The sequence below is a fragment of the Echinops telfairi genome, unplaced genomic scaffold (genome assembly GCF_000313985.2).
Source record: "Echinops telfairi isolate 266 unplaced genomic scaffold, ASM31398v2 ScPeMD7_23;HRSCAF=83, whole genome shotgun sequence".
In the NCBI taxonomy this organism is placed as follows: Eukaryota; Metazoa; Chordata; class Mammalia; order Afrosoricida; family Tenrecidae; genus Echinops; species Echinops telfairi.
The window spans coordinates 49,563,010-49,578,851 of record NW_022103920.1 but is presented as its reverse complement, the minus strand read 5'-3'; the positions used below and the strand labels follow the sequence as shown (position 1 = coordinate 49,578,851).

The following is a 15,842-nucleotide window of genomic DNA, read 5'->3' as shown; positions in this document are numbered from 1 at the left end:
CTTTTAATAAAACAATAAACAATAAATGTGTACCATATTCTTCTTCATGGAAAAATAAGACATCCCCTGAAAATAAGACCTAGCGCATCTTTGGTCTTTGGGAGCAAAAATTAATATAAGACACTGTCTTATTTTCGGGGAAACAGGGTAGTTCCTAAATGGTTCCTCCCAGGCCCCGCTCACTATCATGATCCAAATTCTACCTTACAAATCTGGCTAGACCAGAGGATGTACACTGGTACAAAGAGGGACGAAACACATGGAATCCAGGACAGATGATCCCTTCAGTACCAGCGCTGAGAGTGGTGATACCAGAAGGGTGGAGGGAGGGTGGGGTGGAAAGGGGGAACCAGTTACAAGGATCTACCTATAATCTCTTCCCTGGGGGACTGACAACAGAAAGTGGGTGAAGGCAGATCTCGGGTAGTGTAAGATAGAACAAAATAATAATAATTTATAAATTATCAAGGGTCCATGAGTGAGGGGGGAGCAGGGAGGGAGGTAGAAAAAAATGAGGAGTTGATACCAAGGACTCAAGCAGAAAGCAGATGTTTTGAGAATGATGAGGGCAACAAATGTACAAATGTGTTTGACACAATGGATCATGGTAAGAGTTGTATGAGCCCCCAATAAAATTATTTAAAACAAAACAACTAAAGCAATATAAAAACCCCACAACAAATAAATCTATATATGTAAACAAAAAAATAAGAAAGAAAGAAAACAGAATATGAAGATGGGAGACTTTCAATATGAGACCTGGCTTGCCTAAGTCTGTTGAAACCATGGAAATGACCATTTTAATGAAGGCCACATCCACCAATGCTAGAGATTCCTAGGAAGTTTGGTGCTATAAGATGTAAAATACATATGTTTGATAGACATACTCATATTTTTCCTAACATACTTTAGTGATGTTTGTAATTTCCTAGAGTAAATAAGGAGGCCTGGTGGCACTGTAGTTAAGCACTGGGCTGCTAGTGAAAAGGGAACCAGTTCTAATCCCCTAGCTGCTCCGTGGAAGAGGGGTGTGACTGCCTTCTTCTGTCAGGATGACGGTATTGGAAATGCCGTGAGGCGCTGCCGCTTTGACCTCCGGGGCTGTGATCGTTCACAAGCAACCAGGATTCCTCAGGCTTGAAAATGTCTGGAAGAAGAATCATTTCTGAGCGTTCTTTTACCAGACAGTGCTTAGTACAGCGCTCTGTGCAGAAGACACCTGCAATTATTGAGTGGCTGGAATACGCATGTGGGTTCCTAAACGGGTTGGGAATCTTAATGATAAAATTAAGGCAAAAGGTACTAGACTTTACAAGTTATTTAATACACATGGTTTCCAGGGTGAAACCCCAAGATTCCAAGAGAAAAGCAGTTCTTATAAACCTTTCATTTAAATGGTTAAAAAGTCTTTCGCAAGCCACTCTGCCACTCACCATTCAAGCTCTCTGCAGCTTGTTTGAGCATGGAGCTGGGAATTTAAAACTGAATTTTTAAGGGGTTGGTAGGGATGGGGGTGGGGTGGGGGCGGATATTACTGGAGGGACATTTCCAAGTGAGTTCCAGAGAACATCCAAATCGAATTACACTCCGATGAAATGCGAAGTGCTCACCATCTGGGTGGCTGTTTCGCTTCTTCAGAAGAGAAATCAAATCACAAACGCCCTCCAAGCTAAACACACAAGTTATAGAATAATCCCTCCAAAGAGAAGAAATAAAAATATAATTCTTCACATTTATCCACTCGCTTTCATCCCCAAGTACCTTTGAGAGATCTTTCCCTCACTGTGGAAATGCAGCAGCCGCTGGGATGGAAACCTGATAACCTATGTGAGCCAGCTACTCTTTAAAAGAAGGGAAATAAAAAGAATTCACCCAATTGAAAAGGCAGCAGGAATGTGGGCCAGAAAAATGGAGCCACCTGAGTTGGAATTTGGCAAACTTGACGCAGTTTACTCTGACCGGGGAAAGAACGTATTAATGTGCTATTTTATGACCACACATGTCCTCTGCTGATGGGTTAGGGCAGGACTCCAGCCGAGCGAGCGAGGGCCATCTTCAGACTCTGGGTCCTTCTGTGCCTTGTGTTAATTATGAGCCATATTTAGCAGTTGGTGGCTGCTCCCATGAAGATACACCAATAAAATCCTAATTTGGCAAGAGCACTCCTAAAAACCTCAGGACTCCCTGGAAAAAAATATGTGCTCACTCCAGGAAACATTTTCATACACTTCTTCTTATCTTTCAATATAATGTTACTTTCAGTTCATTTAAATTCGGTTGACTTGAGAGCTCAGGGTGTGGAAGGCTGATGAAAACGAAAAGATTATTTGCAAGATGAAATCCAAGTTAATGCCATGTTTTTATCAAATGTATCACTTAACTGTGAAAAGGAGTGTTAATAATTTGTAGTAATTCTATATGGGAAAAAGAAAGCTTTCAAAAGTAAAATAAGGTCCTTATTAAGCTATGGCCTGTGTGCTCAGAAACCAGCCCAGATGAAATCATATATTATTAGGTGCTTGCTCTTCCTATGGCACCGTGGGGTCTTACCCAAGTGGCGTTTTTCTGCAGTGAGCTAGCCCTGCGTTCCCAGTGTGCTTGGGAATAGGGCATCAAGCAGGGTCTGAGCAACACGAGGAATTGCAACCCAGTCATTCAAACAAGTTTGTTGAAACAATGTGGCCATTTTTCAGTATAATAAGTTACTACAGCACTTATCTATGCCTTGCAAGTCATCCAAAGATACTCAGTACTTATCTTGTCACTAAATTATTAGTTTTGTGGCTGTCCACGTAAAATCCCCAAAAGAGTTTCATGTCAGATGTCATTTTGGCCAGTCAAGAAATTAATTAGGTGCCTTTTTTTTCATTTGTTAGGTTGATGCAATATTATAATAGTCCCCTTATTAAGTTGATGTCTTCAATAACCTCAGGTAAAAGCTAGAACTATTTACCAAACAACAAAAGGCTTTCTCTTTTATACATTGGCCTCTCAGTTCTATTGCTTGTTTTCTTTGTAACAATCATGGCTGTATTTCCAGTTCCAGGTGTAATTTAATATCTACCGTACCTGCAGGGCCTCAGGTATGCTTAGATGCATCTTGCTAGTCTTTGAGGGGTAATTGCTCCATTTGTCATGCACAATTTGACATTTTGCTTTGAAAGTGTCAGCCTTGTTCCTTGCATGCTTTTTAGCGATATCCTGAACTTCGAAAACATGCTTTTGGTTTTATTTCCCTCAAGAACCACTTATGAGACGATCACGGCAATTCTTGTTTCATATTTTTGTCCAGTGCTAGCCCTTTCCCACAAATCCGACAGCAGAGTTCACTGCCACGGACATTATCTTCCTGTATGTTCTGTCCTCACAAAGAGAGCTTTATGAACATGCATCCACGGGGCAAATGCTGAGAATCAAAGGTCAATATATATGCAGATAAATATTAAGTATTAAGTTTTTAGTAATTTTATACACTATAAAAATATTAACTAGAAAAAGACATGTTTTTAAAGTTTTTTATGAATCATATTATGTGCTCTAATATCTATTGAGACATAGGACCTTGTTCTATTAATGGGCTGTATATTCAGAGCAAGTCAGGATTTAATAAATATTAGAAAAATAAGTGAGACATTGTAAATAGAAGCAAAATATATGTGCTTAAGATCATAAGTTCTACAAACATCACAAGTGAATGTGCTGGCCTGTTTCTTGAATTCATCCCACTATAGAAATGTACATTAAAAATTACTCCCTTACCATGTTTTTATCCCTGCAGAATATCTGTAGTTTCTTATTCAAGTCTGCTGCTTGGGAACATTTGGCAGAATGCCCGTCATCCACATGCTTACTGTAGCTTCTGGCGATGACTATTAGTCCCTGAGGAGATATTTGAATACTTTACTTATGGTTTCCTCAAACCAGGGGAAAATTTTTTTTAAAAAAGGAAGAAAAAGGCCCAGTCTTCAATTCCCCAGAGACATGCTCTCCTTTGAGAATCTGGTTTGACTACAGCAGTATCAATGCCACTGGTTTGCCACCAAGAAAATGCCAAGAATAAACAGGGCAGGACCAGCAAACGCAAATGAGCAGATTCACATGCATTTCCTTCCCTCCCTTGACTCAGAAACAAACCACCATCTTCCAAGTTGATTGATACTAGTGCTAGCCATCTGGCAAAGCAAAACCAAATCAACTAAAGATACAAACAACGACACACCTAATAAAACGACACATTCTTCCCATTTTCTTTTGGCATACTGAACAGAATAGAAGTGTGAACTAGGACATTGGACTATCTGCATCTTTCTGTTTCATCGTCATCCTTCCAAATGCATTTTATTTTTTTGCAGCTGTGCATATCATAGGCATTTTGCAGAATAGTTCACCTAAAGCAGAATCGTTTTCTAACAAAGGTATTCAATTCACTTTTAAAGTGGGGCAGCTAATTCAGGCTTCAGCCATGTGTAGTTCCATGAGACAAATGTGTTTCGCATTATTTAGATTTGTGGAACATGCATTCACTATGTGAAAACTAGAAATGCCTGAGTGAAACTTAAGAGGAAAAGGTCATGAACACTACTGTGAAGGTTCCTACCCAAACAATTAAAACCTGGATGCTCCCCAGGGGCGGAAAAGCTCAGAGATCAGCTGTGCTGGGCTAAAGCAGATTCTTGGTAAGTGCCACTAAGGATGCAGGGGGCTTCCATGAGACTTCCACCCGTGTTCGCAGTTGTAAACAAGGAGGTCGGGAGTTACAGTATTTCAATTTTAATTTAGAATTAATTTCGGTGGGCTTGGTTTTGTATATCTTATAAGGTTTAAGTCATATGCTTTCAGTGCCCCTTGCCTTCTGTGAAGAACATGTCCATTCAATATAAAATGAGCAAAGGAACAATCAGAATATTTTTTTCTGCTTGCTGTTTCTTTCTATAGTAGTTTCCAAGATGATTATAACAAATTGATTTGATATTAATATATCGTAAGTAGACTTGTGTAAACAGGTACATTATTTTACTTTATAGATTAAAATATAGCCTGAGAATATTTCACCATTTGGAACTGCAAGTTACACTTTGTTATTTCAGATAACCTGTCAATGATAGAATTTGTCATATTTCAACATCTTTTACATTAGTTTGGTTAATGTGTCTTGCACAATCTTGAAAAAATATTAATCCTCAACGTACAAAGCTAGTTACCAGAACTGCTAGTATTTTTACATATACTGTATACACTCGAGTATAAGCCAACCCAAATATCAGCTGAGGCACCTAATTTTACCACAAAAACATTAAAAATGTGTTGAAAAGCTCAGCTCATACACAAGTACATATGGTATGTAAAAAAGCAAATAAGCCAACACTATTAGATCAAGAATATAATACTAGTGTAGATCTGTATAAGAACAAACACAGATATGAAAGGCAAAACAATGAGTAATTTTCTATATAAAAGAAGTTATATTTCCATAATTCGGATGATTGCCTATTCTTTCAAAGAAGCTATTTAGTATAGACCCTATCATTTGATTACTATGAATTTAGCTTATTAGTCTTTGGGTTACTATTTGGAATAAATTTTAGAAGAAAGAGTCCCTGAGCTCATAAATAAATCATTAAATATAATAAGCTCTTCTGGAACAAATATTCAAAAAATTTTTTTCATATGAAAGATTAATAGCTTCCTTTTACTGACAAATTTTTGACCCTAAGAAATTTGGGAAATGAGAATCTTATCCTGATATTTTTCTTTTTTTACTGCATTTTGTCCCTCTTTTCCTTACATCAGGAGCCTGGTGGCACAGTGGTTATGCGCTGGGTGCCAGCAGTAGGTTCATCCGTTCAAAGCACCAGCCGCTCTCAGGGGTTTCTGCTCCCATTAAGAAGTAAAGTCGGAAACTCACAAGGGCGGCAGTCGCACCCTTGTCTTTAGGGCCACTGTGAGTTGGCCTCGACTCGATGGCAGTGAGTTTGTTCGGTTTGGATGCTTAAATCTAAAAGGAACTTCAGATGTATTTTCCTATTAAGTTGTTATGCCTTCCATTCACCCAATACATGTTTATTGAACATCTTCTGTGAGCCAGGCACTATGCTACATACTGGAAATGGAAGAATATAGAAGACCCATCAAGAGGCTTAACTTCAAGTGAGGCATAACATTAACTTACAAAGAACCAATTAAGATGTAATAGGATGAAAAAGGAAAATGTAATAGGTGAGCAGTATTGTAGCAGTAGACACAGAGGGCTCTGTTGGTACTAAGAAGAAAAATTGGGTTACTCGAGTCTCTTCATGGAGAAAGTAGGCATTAGCTAGGTAAATGGGGGAGATGAACTGCGAAGGGAGGGGAGGAATTCACAACAGAAAGCAAAGGACACAACAGGAAAGTGTGGCAAGTTCAAAAAAATCGCAGATGGGTATAAATGCTTTCTCCAGATCATAGAAACCATGAGGAAGTGAACTGTTTTACTGCTGTCCGGCTGCAGATTTCAATCTGGGGACTTGGTTCTGCAGGTTCCCCACAAAGAGCGACCCAACAGCAGTGCCATGAAGTCACCTCTGACCCTTCCTGACCCAATCTAGGCTGTTTCCAGTGCTCCTATTTACAGGAGAAGGCAGCCTCTTCTTTCTCCTGCAGAATGAGTCGTGGCTCTGAATTGCAGACTTTGGGGGGAACCGTCCAACCTCACTCCCAGGACCAAGAAGAGCCACCACCACTATTATCTGTATCTAGAAACAGTGTAAGAGCCTGCCAATGAGATGCTACATTACCTGTCCAAATACCTTGCTAATACTCGTAGTGTTTTACATCTCAACCACACTTGGACACCTAAAATTAGAATAATATCAATGACCATAAGAAATCAATACTGTAACAATGAACAATATAGATGGTATGAAATTAAGTTGGCTGTTTAAATTGAAAATGTCAGACTAGATTAACATTTTATCCCTTGTGCAGAGAACCTGTCCAGAATAGGCATTATTTGATAACGTAGGGTTGCCACCTAGTGGCAACAAGGGGTGCTTGTTTGTTAAGTTAAAGAATGGAGGGACCAACATCTGTGACAGGGAACTCAAAACCCTGAGACCAGGCTTTCTGGTGGACTAGAGACTGAAGGGACTCGCATGGCTCTGGTCCTTTCCCAAAGCTCACCTCCACGTTAGAGTAATCACCCTTTTAGAATCAAACAGGCAGCAAAGTTCAGAGCCTTAGAAGGAAGAACGCTATCCGGGAACACAGGGAGGAAGTATGCGAAGTGATGTTACTTTGAGGGGTTTGCAATGGATGAGTTGAATCAGAATGCGGATGACTTGTTGAGTGTAAAACTGCAACCTGTCCTGTAAATCTTTACCTGATTCACAATAAACAGTTAAAAAACACGTGGGGGGAGTGTTCAGATAGGGCTAAGTGAATAAATAGAAAGATTATTTTCCCACAATAAAAATCAAGTTAACTCAAGCTTTTAAAAGTTAAGCCGAAAACAAAAGGCAAACTCACTGTCACTGAGTTGATGCCATTGAGAAATAGGATATTGTTGTGATTCTTAAGAAATGCATTCTTTACACCACGTATTCCCCGGTTGGGGCAAATAGTTCAACGTCAGGTGCTGGGTTAGTAGTCTCACAGGCTGATGGTTCAACCCACCCAGATATGTCTCGAGCACTAGGCTGGTGCCTGCCTCTGAAATGTGATCTTGAAAACCCGGAGCAGGTCTCGTCTGCATGCATGGGTTTTCCAGGAATGGGAACGGAGTCCGTGGCTGCGAACTCTTGGAACAAATATCCTCAGCAGTCAGACCAGCACATATTATATCAGAGAAGTAAACTGTGCTCAGAACAACTTTCTAAACTGGCCTCTATATTTTCGATGCAGGATATAGCTAAACTATAAGATTTATAAAACAAAAAACATCAGAAATCCCCTCACTCTGAAGTGTCCAATTCCTTGTTTTCTGCATCAAGTATACCTTAGAGTGGATGTTTCCCACCCCTTTCAGCGCATTCGAAATGGATTTCTCTTATGTATGAGTAAGTGGTGCAGATGGAATCATATGGAATGGCTCCTATCCCTAGCCACTGAGTGTATGTTGTCTCACAGTACTCTTTTTCTGAACAGAGCTACAATATTTCTTATGAAGAAAGCACAAGTTGATTGTTGTATACATAAATTGTGTGGCCCTTCTCTGTCTGTTACGAATGACATGACTTGGTTAAGTGAGGGTTCTGATATACTTTTCCTGATCAAACAAAAATTGTGTCAGTCATACAGACATCCATCATCGATGTTTTCTCCCCCTATTTTTGCTTATTGTCACACATCTCAGCCTAAGCTAAATACCCAGGGCCAACTCAACAAGTATGTCTCTCTTTTCTTTTCAATAGGTTATCTTGAAATTTTTCAAGTAAAAGGGACATTGAAAGAGGAACAAAATGAACCCTGCCTACCACTTACCTAGGGTCATCAGCAGCTAACCATCAGCCACATCTCTCTGTACACAAGTTTGCATATACACTCACACACACACTTTAACTGAATCTGTAGAAAATAAGTTACAGAAATAATGACAAATATTTCAGCAAAAATCCTTCAACATGTGTATGCCATAGTGAAGGAAGTACGGATAGAGAAGGGATTTGTAAATGTTGGTGGGAATATGGAATGAAAGCCGACAGCATTTTTTTAAACATCATTTTATTAGGGGCTCATACAACTCTTATCACAATCCATACACACATCAATTGTGTAAAGCGTATTTGTACATTCATTGCCCTCATCATTCTCAAAACATTTCCTCTCCACTTAAGCCCCTGGCATTAGGTCCTCATTTTTCCCCTCCCTCCCCGGGTCCCCTTCCCTCATGAGCCCTTGATAATTTATAAATTGTTATTTTGTGATATCTTGCCCTGTCCGACGTCTCCCTTCACCCATTTTTCTCTTGTCCGTCCCCCAGGGAGGAGTCACATATAGTTCCTTGTAATCGGTCCCCTCTTTCCTACACACTCTCCCTCTATCCTCCCAGTATCGCCACTCACACCACTGGTCCTATAGGGCTCATCTGCCCTGGATTCCCTGTATTTCCAGTTCCTATCTGTACCAGTGTATATTCTCTGGTCTAGCCAGACTTGCAAGGTAGAATTCGTGTCATGATAGTGGGAGCGGGGAGGAAACATTTAGGAACTAGAGGAAAGTTGTATTTTTCATCGTAGCTATATCGCACCCTGACTGGCTCGTCTCCTCCCGGAGACCCCTCTGCAAGGGGATCTCCAGTGGCCTACTAATGGGCTTTGGGTCTCCACTCCGCACTCCCCCCATCATTCACTATGGTAGGATTTTTTGTTCTGATGATTCCTTACACCTGATCCCTTCGACACCTCATGATTGCATATGCTGGTGTGCTTCCATGTGGGCTTTGTTGCTTCTGAGCTTGATGGTCGCTTGATTACCTTCAAGCCTTTAAGACTCCAGACGCTATACTTTTTGATAGCCGGGCACCACCAGCTTTCTTCACCACATTTGCTTATGCACCCATTTGTCTTCAGTGATCCGTTCGACACCTCGTGATCACACAGGCTGATATGTTGTTCCATGTGGGCTTTGTTGCTTCTGAGCTAGATGGCCGCTTGTTTACCTTCAAGCTTTTAAGACCCCAGACGCTATATCTTTTGATAGCCGGGCACCATCAGCTTTCTTCACCACATTTGCTTATTCACCTGCTTTGTCTTCAGCGGTTGTGTCGGGAAGGTGAGCATCATAGAATGCCAATGTAATAGAAGAAATAGCATTTTTACACTTCTTTTTTTGGGTTTTTTGTTCATATTTTGTTGGCTTTACTAGAGGGCTGATATAAATGTCATCATTAAATCTTATCTTCTGGAAAGGTTAGTTAAAATGATTCTGCCTATCTACTATGCTAAAGTGTACTGTAAAATAAAAGTAATGAAATATGATGTGGCAAACCCGAGGACCTCTGGCTGTGTTGCGAGTCGCCCTGTGCTACAGGTTGTCTAGTCAAACCCACCCGAAGCTCTCTGGCAAAAAGGGGCAGAAAAAAAACACACAAAAAACCCCTCAAAACTGGCAATCTATTCTCATAAAGGTTGCAGCCTAGAAAGTCCCATGGAGTAATTCCGCTCTGTGATGGAGGTTCACGCGGAGCCCTGGTGACATCGTGCTCACGCGGTGGCCTGCTAACCCAAGGTCAGCACATCGAAGCCACGAGCTGTGCTGCAGGAGAAAGACGAGGCTTTCTCCCAGTCTGCAGTCTCAGAAACCCGCGGGAGCAGATCTGCCTGGTCCTGCAGGGCTGCTTGAGTTGAGCTCCACCCGAAGTCAGGGAGTTTGACTTTTGGAGTAGGCAGACTGAACTAGAGAGCACACGTGAACACGGGCACCCCGGTGATGCAACACGTAAGCATTTGGCTGCTAATTTAAAGGGCGTCAATTTTAACACCCACCCCTCGCCCCGCCCCCAAAGCTCCGTGGGAGAAAGACCGGGTGGCCGGCACCCACTAAGATTATGGCCTAGAAACCCGATAGAACAGTTCTGTTCTCTCATTTGGAGCGGCTATGCGTTTGGGATGATTAAATGGTACATCCAATTAATATTAGCTTACCAAACTTTTCAATTAAAAATATGTATCAGAAAAATATACTCATTTAACCAGTCATGCAGTAAAAGCTGTGCCCAAACAATTCCTAATGGTAGGGGTTAGAATGAAACTATAAATATGAATTCAATGGAATGCACGGTTCTTTTTTTCCTTGCTGAGAATGTGAGTGCACACTCAGACAAACACAGTCTCATATGGTAGCAGTGAAAACCAAACCACACTCACTGCCATCAAGTTAGTCTGACTCAGTGACCCGGCCGAGCAGACAGGATCGCTGCTTTCAGTTTCTGAGGCCGTGACTCGTTAAAGACGTAGAAAGCACGGTCTTTCTCCCTCAGATCAGCTCATGGTTTGGAACTGCTGACCTTGTGGTTAGCAGCCCAATGCATGGCCACTATGCCACCATGTAGTAATACATGAAAGTAACTTTTTAAGTTTCTTTAAAATCACAGCAACCTTTATTAAATAAAACACCAAAGTACAAGCCTACTGTTTCTTGATATAGTCTCCATCTAGGTCTACACATTTCTGAAGGTGGTTTTCCATCACTCTAACTCTTCTGGAAAGGTGTTGGTCAAAATCGGTCTGCTGAGCAGATAATTAGAGAAGCTGTATTCTGTGTAGAACTTGGATCGGAGGAAGGCTTATTAACAACCTTCAATATGCAGATGGCACAACCTCACTTGCTGAAAATGAGGAGGATTGCAGCCTTCAACATGGATTACAGCTTAATGCAAAGAAAACCAAAATCCTCACAACCGGACCACTAGGTAACATCAAGATAAATAGAGAAAAATGTGAAGTTGGCAAGGATTTCATATTGCTTGGACCCGTAATCAGTCCTCATGGAAGCAGCAGTCAAGGGACCAAACAACGCAGTCCATTGAGTAAATCGGTTTCACAAGACCTCTTTCAACTGCTGAAAAGCAGGGGTGTTACTCTGAGCGCTAAGGCGCACCTTACCTGAGCCATGGTATTTTCAATCACCTAATGTGCATGTGAGAGTGGGACATCGAATAAGGAAGACCAACGAAGAACTGATGCATTTTATAACGGTGCTGGTGAAGAATATTGAAAGCCCCATGACTGCCTAAAGAGTTAACAGATCTCTCGTGAAAGAAATACAATCAGCATCCTCCTTAGAGGCAAGGATGGTGAGATTAGGACATGTTGTCAGGAAAGACCAGTCCCTGGAGAAGGACATCGGTCTTGGTAAAGTAGAGGGGCAGTGACAAGAGAAAAGCCCACGGCAAGATGGGCCGACCCAGGGACTGCCCCAGGCGCCTCAATCGTCAGAGCAGTTGTGAGGTGGTGCCGGGCCAGGCAGGGCTCAGGTCGGTTGTTCACGGGGGTGACTGCAAATTGAAAGCGACTGCATGCACCTCAGAGCAACATCGACTCTCTGCTAAGAGCTCTGTACTGTTTGATTTGCACATCAAAAATGACAGCAGGGACTCAATTCATGTTCCCTTTAAATATTCCTTGAGTTTGGGGAAGACCAAATAGATCTGAAGAGGCAAGATTCAGAGCTGGAGGGTAGATAGGTTTCCCCATGAAATTCTCCAAGGGTGGTCCTTGTTACCCTTGAAGATTGAGCGGGCTCACTATCTGGATGGGGACAAAATCCTTTGATCCAACTTTCCTGGCCTTTTTCTCACCAACGTAGTCTTCAATTTTCTTGAGATCTTCCTGGGAATGAGATAAGCCTTTGAGATCTTCCTGGGAATGAGAAAATGGACCACGATCACCCTTTGGGTTTCTGAACTGACCAGTCCGAACCTTTGGGGTTCTTGAGTTTAACCAGCCCAGCGGATCTCCTAAGAATCCATTCTTTTCTTTCCTTTTCATCCAAAACCATTTTACTAGGAGGTCACACAGGTATCGTAGCATGGTTCAAGCACATCAAGCAGTCTTATACAATTGCTGCCACAGTTTCAAAAATCCTCTTCCTTCTTGAACTTCTTGACATCCGCTCTCTTATAACACCCACCACTCTGTAACCCCCAGAAAACCTTACTTTACGTGCTGACCCTATAGGTTCATCAGTCCTGGGAATCCATTATTTTATTTGGAACTTCTTTTGGGGGAAGCATTCTAATGGAATGGAAGCAAGTGTATTCATAAGAGAACTTGTCTGTAGCCTGTCACAGATCACACAGATGTTTTAGCATGTCTTGTTTGGCATAAGCCTATGTATATATGTAAAACAAGACAGTAACAATACTTTTTTATTTACCCTTTGATGTAAAGGTGAATAACTCTACAGGAAACCTATATTTAAAAAATATGTAGATTGAAAAGAAATAAATCAGTTACCTTAAGATGAAGCTAGGGTAAGGCTATTTATTTTTCGCACACTGACACAGTCCTGCAGGATGTGCTTGCTATTCGATTATGTGGTTCAGTCAGACAACGTAATCGTGTTAAATATTAGTGACATTCCCATTTTAAAATAAGGAAAGTGAGACAGGGAAAGTGTAAGCAATTTGTCCAAGTGTATACAGCTCTGAGTGGAAGAGTCAGAAATCAAACTTGGGTAGTCTACTCCCCTACCCATTTATACCTGCTACATTTTCTTGCACAGTCAGATGCCCAATCAACGTGGATGTTGTTCATGGGATTCTGGTTCACACACTGTCTTCAGATCCAGAAACACATACTGACTCCTGCTTCATGGGTATTTTCATGTAGGTAATGAATTGTTTGCTGGGCTCTATAGCGATTACTGGGGCAGAGACGCTGCCATTTTCCGGAGCTTGGGGCGGCTGAGCCACATGCGCACGGAGCATGACGAGGAGCGCCTGCTCAAAGGTAAGAAGAACACACCAAAACGTGTGTCCACCAACATCTGCAACTACTGAACGCCTTTCCATCTTGACAGCATTAACTAAGTGAATAGAATTTACCATTTTCTCCATATTCTAGGGTGTTTTCTTTTCTTTGTTCAGTCATTTTATTGGGGGTTCGTACAACTCTTATCACAATCCATCCATCCATCCATTGTGTCAAGCACATTTGTACCTTTGTTGCCATCATCATTCTCAAAACATTTGCTTTCTACTTGAGCCCTTGGTATCAGCGCCTCATCTTTCCCCTCCCTCCCAACTCCCCTCTCCCTCATGGACCCTTGATAATTTATAAATTATTTTGTCATGTCTTACACTGTCTGATGTCTCCCTTCACCCATTTTTCTGTTGTCCATCCTCCAGGGAGGGGGTTATATGTAGATGCTTGTGATAGGTCCCCCCTTTCCCCCACCTTCCTTCCACCCCTACCTGTAAGGCTTCCCTTACCACTGGTCCTGAAGGGTTTATCTGTCCTGGATTCCCTGTGTTTCCATTTCCTATCTATACCAGTGTACATCCTCTGGTCTAGCTGGATTTGTAAGGTCGAATTGGGATCATGATAGGGGGTGGGGGCAACAAGCATTAAAGAACTAGAGGAAAGTTGTATGTTTCATGGTTGCTACACTGGCTCGTCTCTCTAGGGTGTTTTCTTATCAAGATTTTGAATAGGACTATGACACATGAAATAACACGTGGAAATGTTTGGCTTACCTATGTTTAAGTCAGTTTCCTTTCATAGTAAGGACTATAAACAAGGATTTGTGTGAAGAAAACAAAGCAATGTATAAAAAATGAAAAATGATTGTGCAATGAGTTGTTTTAATATCAATTGGTAAAATTAAAACATAAATGGTTTTGCTTTGCTTATTTCAGCAGAATCGCAATCCATTTTAAAACAAATTAAGACTCTAGGCCTTGAATTCTTTGTAAGGTTCTCCTTTCATTTCTTTTGTTTTAATGTTTTGCAACACTGTGTATCTTGAAAGAATCTTAGTGGTGCTTTGGTAAAAGCACTTGACTACTAATTAAAACCTCAGCGGTTCAACTCCCCAGTCACTCAAAGTGCTACTATTGGTTGGAATTAAGTTGATGAGTGTTGGATTGTTAGCATATCCAGGTACTGAAATAATTTATGGTGGCATTTAATTATGTTAAGCATCTTTTAAACCTTTAAAATGAACCATCATTAAAGTGATATATTTCACTTACTATCTCAACCAAAGTCCATTTATCTAAATACCCTATACTATAAACATAAAACATAAAATATAACACAGTTTCCGTTTTAAAACTAAGTGATTCCTTTATAGCCAGTTTGGTTTAGATGCATATATAATAATTTGTGAATAGAAGAACGTAATGATAACTTTCCTTACTAGAGTGTACCTACAATGACTTTTATTCAGACTAGCAATTCTCAGAAGATATGGAGATCGCTACATGATTTTTAATGTTCGGTAAAATTTTTCAAGGACATTATTTTATTCTTACATAAAATGATGAGAGTTAAACACTTGGTTGATTTATAATTTATTAGAACTATGTACTTGCTCCTACCCTCTCAAAATATCTATTTCACATTTCATTTTATTTCACTGTCTATAGAACCAAAATTTGTAGGTTCGTATATGATTCCTGACAATGAAGATCGTGATGACAACAAACTGTATTTCTTTTTCACTGAGAAGGCCTTGGAGGCAGAAAACAATGCCCAAACCATTTATACCCGAGTGGGGAGACTGTGCGTGGTAAGGATTGCATTCTCTCATCCGGGAAGATTACTTACTTCAAATTATATTGACACACCTTTCTAAATTTTATAGATTTTCACTTTTAAAATGTTTTCTAGTACTATATCAGAAATAAGAAGTTACTAGACTAATTTTCATCATATCTAGTGAAAGTTAATTTTTAAGAACCTTGCATTTTGTGTGATTTCCCTCATTTGAAGCCATACGGAATAGAAATTGTCTGGGTATGGAGTGAGGAAATTATCTGCAGGTAAGTAGTATCTATTTGCATGCAAAAATGTAAGCTCTTTGCTTATAATGAATTTAACTTGTGTTTTATTACTTTAGTCCACATTCTATATAATTTGCAGGATTATCCAGGAATAATTCAGTTACTTGATTTTGGTGTTGGAAAGAATAAAACTGTCGTCTGATATTTAGCTAAGTTACTTGGGAACATTCAAAACCAACAGAACTATCAACATATTGAAAACATGCATTACTGTGAAATCTAGAAAGACATGTATGAGATTTGGATATGATAATCTTTCAAAAGTTCATGGAAACATTCCATTATCTTTTAATTCCATTTTACAAAAACGTTGGAGCCCCCTTGTATAGGTACGCATTAGCCATAAGGTTGCCATGAA

The 15,842-nt window shown here is 40.4% G+C and overlaps 1 protein-coding gene across 1 annotated transcript in view; it reads left to right on the top strand.

Moving 5' to 3' along the window:
- Positions 1-15,842, top strand: part of SEMA3E (semaphorin 3E) — a 316,859-nt gene that overhangs the window by 235,276 nt on the left and 65,741 nt on the right. The window contains exons 6-7 of the mRNA XM_004702793.2: positions 13,308-13,427; positions 15,068-15,210. Coding sequence (XP_004702850.1) covers positions 13,308-13,427; positions 15,068-15,210 — 263 coding nt within the window. The remainder of the gene's footprint in view (positions 1-13,307; positions 13,428-15,067; positions 15,211-15,842) is intronic.